A 16516-nucleotide genomic window follows, 5' to 3' on the forward strand; every position below is an offset into this window, starting at 1 on the left:
AATAACACACACACACAAACACACAAACATACTAGAGCTGACCCAACTACGGTACCTACTGGAGACAGAAATCACCAGGGACCGATCGATAGGATATTATTGCAATACCTTGGTGCTGATTTTATAAATATCCCAGTGCTGTACTATTATTTTTATTATATATTTACATTTTACATTTTGTTACAATCATAAACAAACTTGACAAATAATGCGCTTCGACCACACGGGATGATAATGTGCTGCCTGCCAGTGTGTAAATAGTTTATAACATGCCAACCCTTAATACAAATATATACAGGTGAAACTTGAAAAATTTGAATATCGTGCAAAAGTTCATTTATTTCAGGAACGTGAAACTAATATATGAGATAGACTCATTACATGCAAAGCAAGATAGTTCAAGCCGTGATTTGTCATATCTGATATGATTATGGCTTACAGCTCATGAAAACCCCAAATCCACAATCTCATAAAATTTGGATATTACAACAAGGATTGTACGAAGAACATATCGGACCTCTGAAAAGTATAAGTATGCACATGTACTCAGTACTTGGTTTGGGCCCCTTTTGCAGCAGTTACTACCTCAATGCGGGGTGACATGAAAGCTATCAGCCTGTGGCACTGCTGAGGTGTTATGGAAGACCAGGATGCTTCAATAGCGGCCTTCAGCTCTTCTGCATTGTTCGGTCTCGTGTCTCTCATCTTTCTCTTGGCAACGGCCCATAGATCCTTTATGGGGTTCAGGTCGGGCGAGTTTGCTGACCAATCAAGCACAGTAATCCCACGGGCATTGAACCAGGTTTTGGTGCTTTTGGCAGTGTGGGCAGGTGCCAAGTCCTGCTGAAAATAAAGTCAGAATCCCCATGAAGCTCGTCTGCAGAGGGAAGCATGAAGTGCTGATGGCTGCGTTGACCCTGGACTTAATGAAGAACAATGGACCAACACCAGCAGATGACGTGGCTCCCCAAATCTACACAGACTGTGGATACTTCATGCTGGACTTCAAGCATTTTTTTCAGTGTGTGTCTCTCCATTCTTCCTCCAGACTCTGGGTCCTTTGTTTCCAAATGAGATGCAAAAGTTGCTTTCATCAGAAAAGAGGACTTTGGACCACTGTGCAACAGATCATTTATTTTACTTTAGCCCAGGTAAGGAGCTTCTAATGTTGTTTGTTGTTCAGGAGCGGCTTGACGAGAGGAATACACCGGATGTCCAGGATCCGTCTGTGTGTGGTGGCTCTTGATGTACTGACTCCAGCCTCAGTCCACTCCTTGACAATCCTCTCCAGGCTGCGGTCATCCCTGATGCTTATGCACCTTTTTCTTCAACACTTTTCCCTTTCACATAACTTTATATTAATGTGCTTTGATACAGCACTTGGGAACATCCACCTTCTTTTTTAATTACCTTTTAAGGCATTCCCTCCTTATGGTGGATGTCTATGATGATTTTCTGCACTACTGTCAGATCAGCAGTCTTTCCCGTGATTGTGCTTCCTACTGAACCAGACTGAGAGACCATTTAAAGGCTCAGGAACCCTTTGCAGGTGTTATGGCTTAATTAGCTGATTAGAGTGGGACACTTTGAGCCTAGAATATTGAACCTTTTCACAATATTCTAATTTTCTGAGATTGTGGATTTGGGGTTTTCATGAGCTGTATGCCATAATCATCATCTCAATTATGACAAATGTAGACCAGGATAAAGTGCTCACTGAAGATGGAGACGTCAACTTTCATCTTAAGGGTGTACAAACCTTTGCTGTTTCATTTTTTTAATTTTAGTATTGTAATATTCCAATTGCTATCAATGAGCTTTACTGAGTTACTTTCCTGAGATGAGTTTCTCCATCATTGTCATGGTAACAAAATGACATCAAGCATTAGCTTCTGTTGTCGCTAGGTTATTGGTTTTCAGACCAACAGGCCCTTTTCACTTAGATCCTTTTCTCAATGTCTTTCTCTCTCTTTCTCTAGCAAAACATGCAGCCACAGGGAAGCCCACAGTGGAGCCATTTCCAGATGGGACAGAGATGATTATATTCGGTGTGTTGTAACATCACACTATCACATGCTGCACATAATTCATCTTGAATCTCGCATATCATACAAAAAAAGAAAGAATCGCTTCTTTGATACTGGATTATGGTATAAAAAAAGATTAATCTGGTTAATCACAGTTATAGTCCGTGATTACTTAACATTAATTACAATTAAAATACTCTGATTTACTAGTATAATAAATGTGCAACATTGGAATAAAGAAATGCATGACAAATTGATTAGAGAAAACAAATTATGCATTTTTTTTTAATATCCCAAACATTTAATATTTATCAAAATTTTTATTAAAATCCCCCAAATGGTAATAGTAATGCAGTAATAGTAATACGTTAGAATTTCTAGATTAATCACCTGCGTTAACACGTTAATATCATGTACTGTAAAGACAAAGTTGGTAGTTTAAGTTCAGTAACTTCTCTTTTATTTATTTATAGTTTTCTAGATTATATTTTTTGTTCTAGACAACTAATTGAGCAATCATATGATCATGTACCAACTATAAATAAATTTGTCGATTGTTTTTTTGTTATTTAGTAATTTATTAAAGCTAAAGGTTTATCATCAAATATTATGCCACTGTAACATTTATTATTGTGGTTGCGGTATTATATGGTTTGTTTCTTTAGTTTCCTAGCATGATTTAGTAATAATAATAATAATAATAATGATATTTTTTATTTATATAGGGCCTTTTCAGAGCTCAAGGACACTTTACAATGAATGTAAACAAAAAGAGATAATACGAACAGACATCGAAGTACTAAAGTAGAGAAACATTTAGACAGAAAAATAAAAACTTGACACTTTTTTATTGAAGTCGTAATGGTTTTTAGTTCCGTGTCAGCAAAAATAGGACGCAGATACAGAGATAACTTTTGCTACATGTAAATAAAACATCGATAAATAAATAAATATTCTGAATAATAACATAAAATATAAACAATCTATAAATGTATGAATTACAGATAACAGTTTTATATTTAATTATGCATTATTACTGCATAATTTTTAATTAGATAAAAATGATAGACTGACATCAGTCAGTCTGTAAACTAGTGTGCACTTTATGGCATGTGTTACAGTGGCTATTGGTGTGTGTGTGTGTGTGTGTGTGTGTGTGTTTGCGCGCTCACAGGTATGGGCTGTTTCTGGGGGGCAGAGAGGCGCTTCTGGACTCTTCCTGGTGTGTTCTCTACCCAAGTGGGATACGCAGGAGGATTCACCCCCAACCCTACCTATAGGGAGGTGTGTTCAGGTAAGATTCTCCCACCAGCACTGACCATCCATCTGTATACCGCCTGGCCAAAACAAAAAAGTCACCACTTGGATTTAAATAAACAAATATTTAAAAACCTTTGATTGGAGAATTAATGCAGTGATTAAGTAAATTCGGTGAGAAGCTTCTCATTTCGTGTCAGAAGGAGTATCCCATGAACCTGAAAAAGATCTTTCACAATGGCCTGCATCTAGCAAAGACAAATAAGACAAGAACTCACTAAACAGCGATGCGTCCATAAGAAAACCAGAAAAGGTTTGTTAGGGAGCATAAAGATCGGACTTTGGAGCGATGGAAAAAAATTCATGACAAGTCCAGATTGTTCCTATCCCAGAGTGATGGGCGTGTCAGAGTATGAAAGGGAAGCCCATAAAGCGATGCACCCATCATGCATAGTGTCCACTGTACAAGCCTACTGGAGACAGTGTTATGATCTGGGGTTGATCAGTTACTCAGGTCGAGACTCGGCAATAATAATGAGGTCAGCTGACCATCTGAATGTACTGAATTATCAGGTTATCACATCTATGGAGTTTTTCCTCCCTGATGGCACAGGACATACTCCAGGACTCCGAGTGTCAAAGAGTGGCTCTGGGAGCACGAGAAATCATTTTCAATCAATCAATCAATCAACATTTATTTGTATAGCACTTAACAGCAACCTACGTTGAACCAAAGTGCTTCACAGCACTAAAAATGACAATAAAATGGCATTAAAAATAGAAATAAAAATACAGGTACAAAATAAAACACAAAGTAATAAATAAATAAATGAAACATATAAATAAAAATATAATAATAATAATAATACACAAAATGCTAAAATTATAAAAAAAAAAACATAAAATTATAAAATATTAAAAGCCATTGTAAATAAGTGAGTATTTAGTTTTGCTTTAAACGAAGGGAGGTCTGTAATTTCGCGTAACTCAGTTCGAATGGTGTTTAGGCAGAGTTTAGGACTGTTTGCATCTCGACCGAGGGATCACTAGCAGGTTTTGGTTAGCAGAACGTACGGCTCTACTTTGTTAATAAAAGCTTATTGTCTTACACAAGTGGGAAGATGCCAGATCATTAATAGCATTAAAAACAAACATCTCACACGTTTTCACGCATGAACTGGCCACCACTGGTGGCACGTTGGCTTCATGGTTCCGGGTTCGATTCCCGCCTCAGGGTCTGAGTGTGGATGGAGTTTGCTTAAACTGTACAACTCAATACAAGATGGAAAACGAACGAAAACTGGAAACCAGTTTTTGATGAAGGTTGTCGAAACAACGGTACAGCAAATGCATGCAGTAGTCAAAGCAAAAGGTGGGATTATAACATAACAGATTGTGGGTCTTTTTTGGGGGCCAGGCAGTGTGCATACACACACACACACACACACACACACACACAGAAACACATGCAGGCTAAGACATCTAAGATATACAAGATGCTTATTCATGACATCTCTCTCTCTCTCTCATACCCTAGCTTTAGTTTTCTCCAGTGAAACACCCCCTCCCCACTTCCACCCCATGACCTAGTTACAGACAGATACTGTGTGTGTGTGTGTGTGTGTGTGTGTGTGCGCGCGCGTGTGTGGGACTGCATGTTTGTTGTCTGCTTTTGCAGTGTGTCATCACATACTCTACACATGTTGTAGAGAGCATATTTAAAATACGAGAAAAGTCATGTGTGTCCCGGTCCGCAGGTATGACGGGGCACACGGAGGTGGTGCGAGTGGTGTACCCTCCTAAAGAAGTAAGCCTGGAGCAACTGCTGAAAGTGTTCTGGGAGAGCCATGACCCCACTCAAGGTAACGCGCACGTGCACTTACCTAACAACATCTCACGCGAGGTGTGTGTGTGTGTGTGTGCACGCTTTGGGAAGGGTCTCAGGAGGTAGACGCAGACAACAGATTGTGTTAATGTGTCTGATTCGGGAGATATGAAATACACTATGGGTATGCGTTATCATGGGTATTCATGCCCACTGGGTGCATTTAGCATCTTCCATCTGCAGTGAAAGAAGCCATATGACAAAGCGTGCGTGTGTGTGTGTGTGTGTGTCTTAGTGCATCTTGCAGCTGAGACCCAGGACGAGATGAAGAGCGATAAGCAAAGCAGACCTAGAAAACTGCCACTTTCAAACGAAACCGCTCTGCATCACAAAAGTCATAAAATCAGATCTGCGATTTTAGGTTCTCGATTTACAGAACACACACACACACACACACACACACGCACACATCTGATATCACCAGACCCATCACTTTTCCAAGTCTTTTGCACCCATGGTTTTCACTCCATCACTTTTGCTTCCTCTATGTTTTTTTCTTTTTTTTTTTTTTGTCATGTGATAGGAGGAATAGGGCGTTGTGTAAGTCGTCACGAGGAAACACATACACAGAAAGGAGAAAAGGTAAATGAAGAAAAAGATGGAAAAGTGTTTAGCAAAAGTGCCAATGTCAACCATCGCATTTACTGTTCTTGACCACCTGCTAGACGGAAGCGTTGAAAAGTTTTCAAATAAAACAGCAGTCAGATTAAACGTGAAGAAAATTCAACAGGAAGGAAAGGAAATGTAGTGAATAGTAAAGGACATGAGCAGAAATGATCAGCATTTTGTCTTCTGGCGCTCACTTTTGCAGCATGCCAACTCGATGTGGGTGAACTTGGACCTCGCTTGGTCTTGTTGGCGAGGAGAAACCAAGAAGGTGGCACTATGAGCTCTTTGTAAAAAAAAAATGTGTTGCTAATTATGAAATGAGAAATGAGTAACACTAGACGAAGCGCTAAGTCTATGCAACAAAAAAAAGGCATGGATGATGATAAGTACACTATATTGCCAAAAAGTATTTGCATGCTATACATGCCTTTACATGCATATGAACTTGATCATTCTTAATACATAGAATTCAATATGATGGTGGCCCCGCCCGCTTTGCAGCCATAACAGCTTCAACTCTTCTGGGAAGGCTTTCCACAAGGTTTAGGAGTGTGTTCTTGACATTTTTGACCATTCTTCAAAAGAATCACATTTGTGAGGTCAGACACTGATGTTGGACGAGAAGACCTGACTCGCATTCTCCGCCTCTAATTCATCCCAGTGGTGTTCGATCCAGTGGAGGTACAGGCCAGATAAGTTCTTCCAGACCAAACTTGCTCATCCATGTCTTTATGGACCTCACTTTGTTATGTTGGAACTGGTGTGGGGTTGTTTTTTAGGCGTTGGACTCGGGCCCTTACTCCCAGTGAAGGGAACTCTTAATGCTTTAGCATAACAGGACATTTTGGACAATTTCATGCTCCCACCTTTGTGGAGACAGTTTGGGAAACCTTCACCGAAAAATTGAAGCTGTTATAGCTGCAAAGGGGGCGGAGCCAACATCTTATTAAATCTATGGATAAAGAATTGGACGTTATTTAAGTTCATATGTATGTAATAGCAAATGAGCGAATACTTTTGACAATATAGTGTATATACTATAATATCAACTGTAAATATAAGTTATAAATATCCTGATTTCACAATATCTACAGTGTGTATATACAGTGGTGTGAAAAACTATTTGCCCGATTCCTGATTTCTTATTCTTTTGCATGTTTGTCACACAAAATGTTTCTGATCATTAAGGACTTTGACTAGGCCACTCCAAAGTCTTCATTTTGTTTTTCTTCAGCCATTCAGAGGTGGATTTGCTGGTGTGTTTTGGGTCATTGTCCTGCTGCAGCACCCAAGATCGCTTCAGCTTGAGTTGACAAACAGATGGCCGGACATTCTCCTTCAGGATTTTTTGGTAGACAGTAGAATTCATGGTTCCATCTATCACAGCAAGCCTTCCAGGTCCTGAAGCAGCAAAACAACCCCAGACCATCACACTACCACCACCATATTTTACTGTTGGTATGATGTTCTTTTTCTGAAATGCTGTGTTACTTTTACGCCAGATGTAACGGGACACGCACCTTCCAAAAAGTTCAACTTTTGTCTCCTCAGTCCACAAGGTGTTTTCCCAAAAGTCTTGGCAATCATTGAGATGTTTTTTAGCAAAATTGAGACGAGCCTTAATGTTCTTTTTGCTTAAAAGTGGTTTGCGCCTTGGAAATCTGCCATGCAGGCCGTTTTTGCCCAGTCTCTTTCTTATGGTGGAGTCGTGAACACTGACCTTAATTGAGGCAAGTGAGGCCTGCAGTTCTTTAGATGTTGTCCTGGGGTCTTTTGTGGACTCTCGGATGAGTTGTCTCTGCGCTCTTGGGGTAATTTTGGTCGGCCGGCCACTCCTGGGAAGGTTCACCACTGTTCCATGTTTTTGCCATTTGTGGATAATGGCTCTCACTGTGGTTCGCTGGAGTCCCAAAGCTTTAGAAATGGTTTTATAACCTTTACCAGACTGATAGATCTCAATTACTTTTGTTCCCATTTGTTCCTGAATTTCTTTGGATCTTGGCGTGATGTCTAGCTTTTAAGGTGCTTTTGGTCTACTACTCTGTGTCAGGTAGCTCCTATTTAAGTGATTTCTTGATTGAAACAGGTGTGGCAGTAATCAGGCCTGGGGGTGACTACAGAAATTGAACTCAGGTGTGATAAACCACAGTTAAGTTATTTTTTAACAAGGGGGGCAATCACTTTTTCACACAGGGCCATGTAGATTTGGAGTTTTTTTTTCTCCCTTAATAACGTAAACCTTCATTTAAAAACTGCATTTTGTGTTCAATTATGTTATCTTTGACTAATAGTTAACGGTGTTTGATGAGCAGAAACATTTTGTGTGACAAACATGCAAAAGAATAAGAAATCAGGAAGGGGGCAAATAGTTTTTCACACCACTGTATATATATTTATATATATATATATATATTTTGTATTAATTTAGTTACCATTTTAAACAAACTTACAAATAATTTATTCTAACCCAAAAGTACCAACTCTTGGAGAGTTGTGCTAATTAAATGAAATTTGAAAATCTAAAGAAAAGCTTCAGCTTCTGTGGATTTGATCTGGGTCATCTCCAGACTGAAACCCAATAGACGACTGTTGGACGATGCTAAAGAAGGCAATGCAGTCGAGAAACAGTCTTCTGTACGTGACCTTCAGAAAGCAATCAAGCTCGGATTAAGCGAGTGACAACAGAGTACTGCGACGTCTCTGTGCCCAGTCAGATCCAGCAGGTTTTGACGAATAAATGACTTTGTAATATATACTGTATTAATTATTGTATAGGAATTTAATTGCATAAAATAACGACTTATTCTTATTAATATTCTTGATTATCATTGTTAAATTGTTAAAAGATTGAGAATGTCATTCAAACAGTGAATTTCATTTTGTCTAAATGTTTTTGGCCAACGTTATGTATATACACTACTGGATCACTTGCAAATTTCTTTTTTTCCAAAGAAAAAAAAACAACGATTTCTACCAACTTTAAAGAACTTATTCTGCAGAAAAACTTCTAGCAAAAGTGCATTTAAAGAACCTTGTATAATTTTTTCTTCTTCTGGCCAAGACCATGTTATAATGTGATTTCTATTTATTTATTTATTCATTCTTTTTTTTTTTTTTTTACTACCTTCTAAATCCCTTACATTATATCTATAACATTATAACATTAATAATATTTTATTGGTTCATATAATTTGGTTGAATGTTTAATGTGTATCTGCCATGAAACAGCCTGTGAAGCTGATGTGGCAATAAACTCTTATAGAAACAAACAATCCAAAGAAAAACACACTTTCATGCAATTCACCAAACAATTTCAAACCTTTCCATAAAGAATTAAAGTTAGCTGGGATTCTGACTGTAACAGAGCGTCTCTCCAGATCTGAGCCCCATCGAGCTTTTGTGGGAGCAGCTTGACCGTATGGAAGGAATGGAGGAAGACTCCATCAAGCCGATCCATCTTGTGGGAGACGCTCCAGGATGAACGGGGGTGAAATATTATCAGATTATCTTGAACAATTGACAGCTAGAATGTCTGCCAGGCTGTAATTGCTGCACAGGGTGTTTTTTTTTTTTTTTGTGTTTTTTTTTTTTTTGATGAAGGCAATGTTTGAAGAGCGCATTAATCATTCCCATCAAAATCATTATTTCTAACTGACAAAGTCAGCATGTCTTGTTCTTTTGCTATATTTTTTACTCAGACTAATTTCATGTGTGGTTCCTTGGAAAACAATAAAAATTTTTAAATGATCCCAAACTTTTAAACAGTAGTGTACGTGTATAAAGAGTAAAAAAAGAATAGAAGAGCGAGGAACCAAGGATGGATACCTACAACAGAGATGAAGCGGTTGTGTTTCATGGAAATAATGAAGCAGTGGTGTCAGCTGCTGAGAAATGATGTTAAAGGTGGCTTTTTTTTTTTTTTTTGAGACAGCACTGATGTTGCAGCCAGCTCTTATTAATGTTAAAAAAAAAGTTTTATCTACTGACATGCTTTGGTGGTCTTTGGTTTGATGGGTAGAAGGTTCTTGTTAGCACCTCTGGGTTTCCCTGCAGTTAGAGGAGGACCAATTTTAGATTCTTGGCTTTAGTTCCAGGAAACATCGTCTTACTCCAAGTCAAAGATCGGTCAAACGCAGGGTTCACAGACTCCCACCCACTTTTTTTTTTAAAAAACCAACACTTATCTACCAAGTGATTACTGAAGCTTATTTTATACCGAAGGTTTTCTGGCGTGTCAAAAGCCATCACGGGAGTCCATTTTGCTCGCGCTTCTAGTGGAACGGCATGCTGCTTTCGACAGCGGCAAGAAAAAGCCTGAAGTGTGAAATTGCGAGTGCAGCTGGTTTAAAAAAAAAAAAAAAAAAAACATTCTCGTTAATATCATATTCCCACAGCAAAGCAGAAGCAATACGAAATAACAAATTCAATCCCGACCTTCTCGGGCCAAGTAATGAAACGTCTTATGTGGTGTTTTTCACAGTCACGGTGCGATGGAAACACAAACTAGGATCAGCGGAGTTCTCAATCAGGAGAATTCAGGATGTTCCAGTCCCTCGGGACAAACCTTATAACTTTCCGTCTCGGGCTCACACTTTATCTCACGCCCCCTTTCCGTGTTAATCTTGCTCTGCTTCCTCATCTCTCATCTTCCCTGCAGTCTAACATAAATTCGGATCCCTGTTTGGCCGAGGTGAGGGACGTACATGAATTATTGGTTCAGGTCTTCGTGCAATCAAAGATTCTGAGTACTGAGTCAATGCTGAAATTAACTTAGAAAAGTGGACACTTTTAATGTTAAGACTCAAGGTAAGAAAGTACGATCATCATCATCATTAATCGTAATCTTGTAGATGTTTTCTTCCTCTAGACCACCGGCCTGGCCCCCCTCAGCATCCTTATTCCAATATCAGTCAACTCTACAAAAACAAACTCCTCTCTCCCACCCGTCTTTACTTTCCGATTTTCGTCTCTGACTGAGGAAGGAGCACTGATTGGCTTACACCTCATACGTAGTAAAGCATCTAACCAATCATAGACGAGACTGAATTCGTCTGAGCAAGGATAACACACACAAGGCTGGATTTATCAGAGACAGGTGGGACAAATTTCTCCTTCCTTGCCGTTTGTTCTGTCTGCAGCAGGATAAAGCTTCCCAGCAGGTGGAACCACTTTGTGCAAGTCAGAAAAGGTTATATTCTGATTAAACACTTTGAGCATGTAAATGCCAACTTATTAGATCAGCGTCCGTGTAAACAGTCAAGTTGAAATCTCTAATCAGATTGATTTCAATCACGTGTCCATGTAAGGGGAGCCATTGATCGCTGTTAGGGCCTCGCTCTCGGGGTCGCATCGTTTAAAGTTCAGATATGTTAGGGTTTTTGACTGTTTGACTGTCTGAAGATGTCAGATTGCAAACAAAATACTCCACAATTATACTTAAACAAGTTAATATAAGACTTGGAGATCTCCTAAGGCATCTGTTACCTTTTAGTGATGGGAAGTTTAAATCATTTTAGTGACTCGGTTCTTTGAATCTCGTTCATCAAAATGAACGAATCTTTTTTTGAGTCATTTCGTTCATTTCGTTCTTTTGATCCGAAATAAAATAAAATGTTGCATTTTCAATAAAAAGACCCCCAGTACGTCTACATACACAAATTTTGGCTATAGTTGCAGTAATCAAAATATTACAATGCAGCTAAGGACATATTATAATAAACAGAAGGAGTAGCTCACCTCTTATATCTTTCAGTCCAGAGTCGTTGAATCTATTGCACTGCATAGCGTCTATGGGAGTCACGTGACAATAGAAACGAACGACTCGGGACTTGAAGACTCATTGCTGAGAATCGCTACAGAGGTTTTGCGATGATTTGCGCATGCGCGCCCAGTAGATAATGAACGAATCACTCTCCGAGACTACTCGTTCTTCTGAGTCCCGTTAAAGATTCGTTCAAAAAGAACAAATCGTTCATGAACGAACCATCACTATAACCTTTTATGCTCGAATACAACTCGGAAGCTGCATTCTGGCAGGCCTGGATAAAATGGCGTTTCAAAAAAATAAAATAAATAATAATAATAATAAAAAACGCCATTTCAGTGGGTGTAGTTTTAAATAAACCGCCATGAAACACCCCTTTGGTGATGTGCAATTTTCTAGCCAATCAGAACACAGGAACCTAAAAAGAGTTAAATTAACCCAGAACATTAAACATTGTTTCCATCCGTGTTTGCAGCTTTTCCCATCCGTATTCTGATGAACAGAACACGTAGAAAGAGTTTTTTTTTTTTTTTAAGAGCAACCGATTTATTGTGTGTATATTTAAGTTAATAACATCCTCAATGTCGAACGATATGCCCAAAAATTTGCAGTTAATTTGCTGCTAACATACCCATATTTATTCCGTTTAGATTTTATATCACTTAAATCCACACAATACAAACTTCAAATAGAAGTGTTGGCCATGAGCTGCGTACAGTGTGCCCAAACTCAGCAAACACGCTTAACAAATAGTACCACTTATCTGTTTAGGAACCACACCTGAGCTTTGTTTTTACAAAAAAACTGAATTGTCATTCTTTAAGAAAGCAGTTAGAAGTGAAATGTTTACCTAACTCTCTCTCTCTCTCTCTCTCTGTGTGTGTGTGTGTGTGTGTGTGTGTGTGTGTGTGTGTGTGTGTGTGTGTGTGAGCTTTGTAAGAAAGTCTTACCACATTTTTTAGGACCATTTTGTGTGTTGGACATCAGAGAAAATAAGAATCTAAAGAGGAGGATTTTTATAAGAAGACAAAAGAAAAAAAAGCGATATTAAATAGGAAAAAACTGGAGGAAATCTTTCTTTTTCATTTTTTTTTTCTTTGGACCGCCTGGGATTGTCCAAAATGACGAAAAAAGTAAATTTTGCATAATTGGTCCTTTTTTTTTCAAGTAACTGAAACTTTCAGGAGTAAAACGTAGACCTAGTAAAAATGATTCACTAAAATAAAACCTTGTGTTAAGTACAGATCCTTAAAAGCCAGACTTAAGTGCAGTAATTGATTTGTTCTGGTTTATTATAATCAAGTGGTGGATGAAGTACACATATCCTGTACTTGAGCGAAAATGGAAAACCCTACTGTGGGTAAAATACTCGAGTGAAACTCTTTTCCACTTGATACAGAAGTACTCGCCTTTAACTGGTGAAAGTAATCTGATTTATTATGCCTGTAATGATATATTATTATTTTTGTGATTACACTTTTCTTGGTCACTCTGCTCCCTTTAAGATTAGGAGGCTCTAATGTCACTCCGAGCACTCAGGTCTGTAAATGCAGGGTTGTTGTATTAGACGGTTATAAGCAGTCAACATGCAGGTGGGTGATTTCCATTAGTGAGATCTGAGTGGCTCTAAATTGGCAGAGATAAAACATTCAACTTTTTTTTTTTTTTTTTTTTGAATTCTTTTAGAATTTAGATCTCAAAACAAAACTTCTAAGAGGGGTGTTCAAGTCAAACCGGGATGTTTGATTGATTGTGCAGAATAACAAAACACTTTATATCCCCCGGCTACACTAATGCACTTATCCCAGTGTTTCACTAGTGCTTGGATACCATCATGGTTAAACGTTTTCTCAGTACGTTGGAGTCACGATCTGACCTCCTGCTTCACGTCTCAAACCCCCGGTCTCCCAGGAACTCCTTTAATGTCCCAAACATGTGGAAATGGCTTGGAGCGAGGTCAGGACTGTACGGGGAATGTTTGCTCCGATTCATGGGAGAAATCTTTTTAAAAGGAATCGAACGGCAATGAGTCAGGCAGGAAAGGCATTTAGAAATAAATGCCTCCTTTAACCGTTCCAAAAAAAGAACCATGTAGAAATAAGACCATGAGTGTCGAGTGACTTTCTTCTCTCGTTTTCTTTCATCGTACGCTGTTGCACTGATCTAATCATAGCAACGTTCTAAAACCTGTTCAACCGTTAGGTGATCACAATTACAGCATGTGCTGTACCCTGATTTTGGTGTGCAGGCTGTGCTTATTTTTATAACAAGAGTACATGAAGAATCCCCCCAAAATGAAAATTCTTTAGTTAAGTACAGATACTTTGGGGGAAAAGTACAGTAACGGAATACATTTACTTGTTACTGGCCACTACTGCTTAAATCCCAACTTCAAAGAGCGGTGTTCGAGTCAAACCAGGATTTTCGATTGCGCAGCATAACCGAATACAGTGATAAGAGTTAAAAACTCCCGTTATTTCTCTATGTAATCCCTTGCTACACTAATGCACTTAACCCAGTGTTTCACTAGTGCTCTGCAACACCGGCCCCCCAGGAACGTCTTTAATGGCCCACGCATGTGGAAATGTCTTATAGTGAGGTCAGGACTGTACAGGGGACGTAGCAACAACTCTGAGCCGAGTTCCGGTTATGTACATGTGGTGTTGGTGAATGATTGTGTGTACAGTTCTCACAGACAGATGTGTGTCTCTTCCGTAAGTTGGCAACAATGGTTGGTTATCCGTCGCTTTTCAAGGATCAGGCGTTCCACTTCCTGAATGAGCATGGGAACGACTGCGGTGTGCTGGGATCGTCATTCACAGACCTGATTTAAAACGTTTGCGCCATTCAAATGTTTTTCTGCGGCTTAAAGACTCATCACCATACCGTGCTTAAAGTCTTCTGTATCGATCGTTGTCTATCGCTTTTTTTGCCTTCATTCACAAGTCCTGGTTTGACTTGAACAATCCCCAAAAAGCAATCATCAATGCATGTGGAGTCGAAACTCCTTCCAATAAGCCACTACCACTTGCCAGAGTCATAAATGTCAGTGTCAGCTCACTGTTACAAGCTTATTAGTCTCTAGAGATCTGTCCATTGTGTATTTCCACTTCAAGTATTATATGTAATCGTATTCGACTATAATCTCCAGTTTCAGTTCACTACTCGGCACTGCTCGGTATTTTAATCTCATTGTGCATTAAAACAGGCCTTTGTGAATATCAAATATCCCACACTTGCTCCAGTATGAATAGCAGTTTAATAAACTTGTTGAATCTTATGTAAATTCGACATGGAGCTGGATTACTCGTATATACATCTTCAGCGATATTTAACTGAAAGGTGTGTAGGTCCAGCTCTATGAAATAACATGATGATTAAGGGTCAGGGGTCACTCACTGGTTAAGGCATTGGACTACGGTTTGGAAGGTCTCAGGTTCAAACCCCATGACCACCATGTGCAAGGCCCTTAACCCCTCAACTGTTTGGATGTATAATGAGACAAAAATGTAAGCCACTCTGGATAAGGGCGTCTGCCGAATGCCGTAATGTAAATTAAGGATTATTTCATGGTTGTAAATAAGGTGGCGGAAGGAAAAACAGGCAACATATCTGTTCCCAACTTAAAGCAGGCAATTAAAAGTTTCTTTGTAGACTTTTTGTAAACAAGCCGTCTTGTCCTGTCTTAAAAAGTCTCGGAAATCTTTTTTCTTGATTATTTGCCTTCAGCTAAATGATTTGCATAATGCATGTAATTGGATAAACGGAGGATCAGCTACAACAGCCAGAGTCGTTCATCTTTTCGAAACTCCAGTCACTGATGTACAGTATACAGACCGGTGATTTTTTTACACTCATTATACACAGTCTGATCGACAGTTTAGACGCTAAAAGAGCACAAAAAGTGCATTTCTCAACACAGTTTAGTCTGCAATAGCACCAGGATGTCATCGGCATGCAGAACCTCTGTGTGGTGCTCTATGAAAAGGATTCTCGCATCCCATTGGTGAGATTAACTTCATAAAAAAGGTGTGACAGAAATGGGCAGCAGCAGAGCCGAGGGAACAAAGCGGCAGCAGAGGCGAAGACGATCAGCCTTTGAACCCTTCGAATCGGACACACGGGGCCCGGTGTAAGCAATCGAGGACAGATTTTGAAGCTGCAGTTATTTCCCTGCCTGGAACTCGGTGAAGATTTAATAAAAGTTCTGCGAGGACATTACATCGTGTTGGGCCGTTCCAAACTCATCATGAACATGACGCAGGACTATAATGTAGTCGGTTGCTCTTTGATTTGATAAAGCCACCCACACTTATTAATTATTCATTATCCTGGCGTATCCTAGAGGGAACATCCAGCCTACACAAAGTTGCTTGAAGTTCTCCTCGTGGAGACGTGCGTCTGTGCCGTTTGAAAAATCAGAGCCTGCAGAAAATTCTGTCTAGTCAGGTTTCTGAGATTGCGGCTCATTAGATGGTATGTACTTCCTGGACCTGAAGGTCATTCGGGTCGTTAAATATCTCCTAATACGGATCCAGGTTGGAGCTTTTTCACTAGGAATCCGAGCGGCTCTGTTAGCACTCACCAGGAGCCTCATGTGCACCGTTTTGCGATTGGGCGATTTTTAGTGCAGGGATGTGGAAACATCTCTGTAGGCTGTTTCGCCACGCATGCATAACTCGGGCTTCATCCGTCTGCACACACTCACGGCATCGCGCTACAGTGTGCGCGTGTGTATGTGTGTTTCTCTTACATATGATGCATTAGTCACTACATTGCATTTAACCTGCTTTGAAATGGAAAAGGCTCACGGATGAAGTGTACGTGTGTAGGTACTGTACACGTGTTCGTGCGCATGCATGCGTGCTCTCGTCTGTTAGTATGTGTATGTACGAGCGAGTGTTTCTTCTCATCGCCTTACGAGACCTGAGTATTCAGCCGCTGTCTCCTAGTTCAAAGGGTTTTGCTCTCAGC

The 16516-nt window shown here is 39.5% G+C and overlaps 1 protein-coding gene across 2 annotated transcripts in view; it reads left to right on the forward strand.

Annotated features, from left to right (window-relative positions):
- The window catches only part of msrab (methionine sulfoxide reductase Ab), a 51151-nt gene that overhangs the window by 15048 nt on the left and 19587 nt on the right, over positions 1–16516 (forward strand). For both annotated transcript variants that reach the window (XM_053509758.1, XM_053509759.1), the window contains exons 2-4: positions 1980–2048; positions 3202–3321; positions 5042–5146. In XM_053509758.1, the coding sequence (XP_053365733.1) occupies positions 1980–2048; positions 3202–3321; positions 5042–5146 (294 nt within the window). The remainder of the gene's footprint in view (positions 1–1979; positions 2049–3201; positions 3322–5041; positions 5147–16516) is intronic.

Source organism: Clarias gariepinus, chromosome 13, assembly GCF_024256425.1.
Source record: "Clarias gariepinus isolate MV-2021 ecotype Netherlands chromosome 13, CGAR_prim_01v2, whole genome shotgun sequence".
NCBI lineage: Eukaryota > Metazoa > Chordata > Actinopteri > Siluriformes > Clariidae > Clarias > Clarias gariepinus.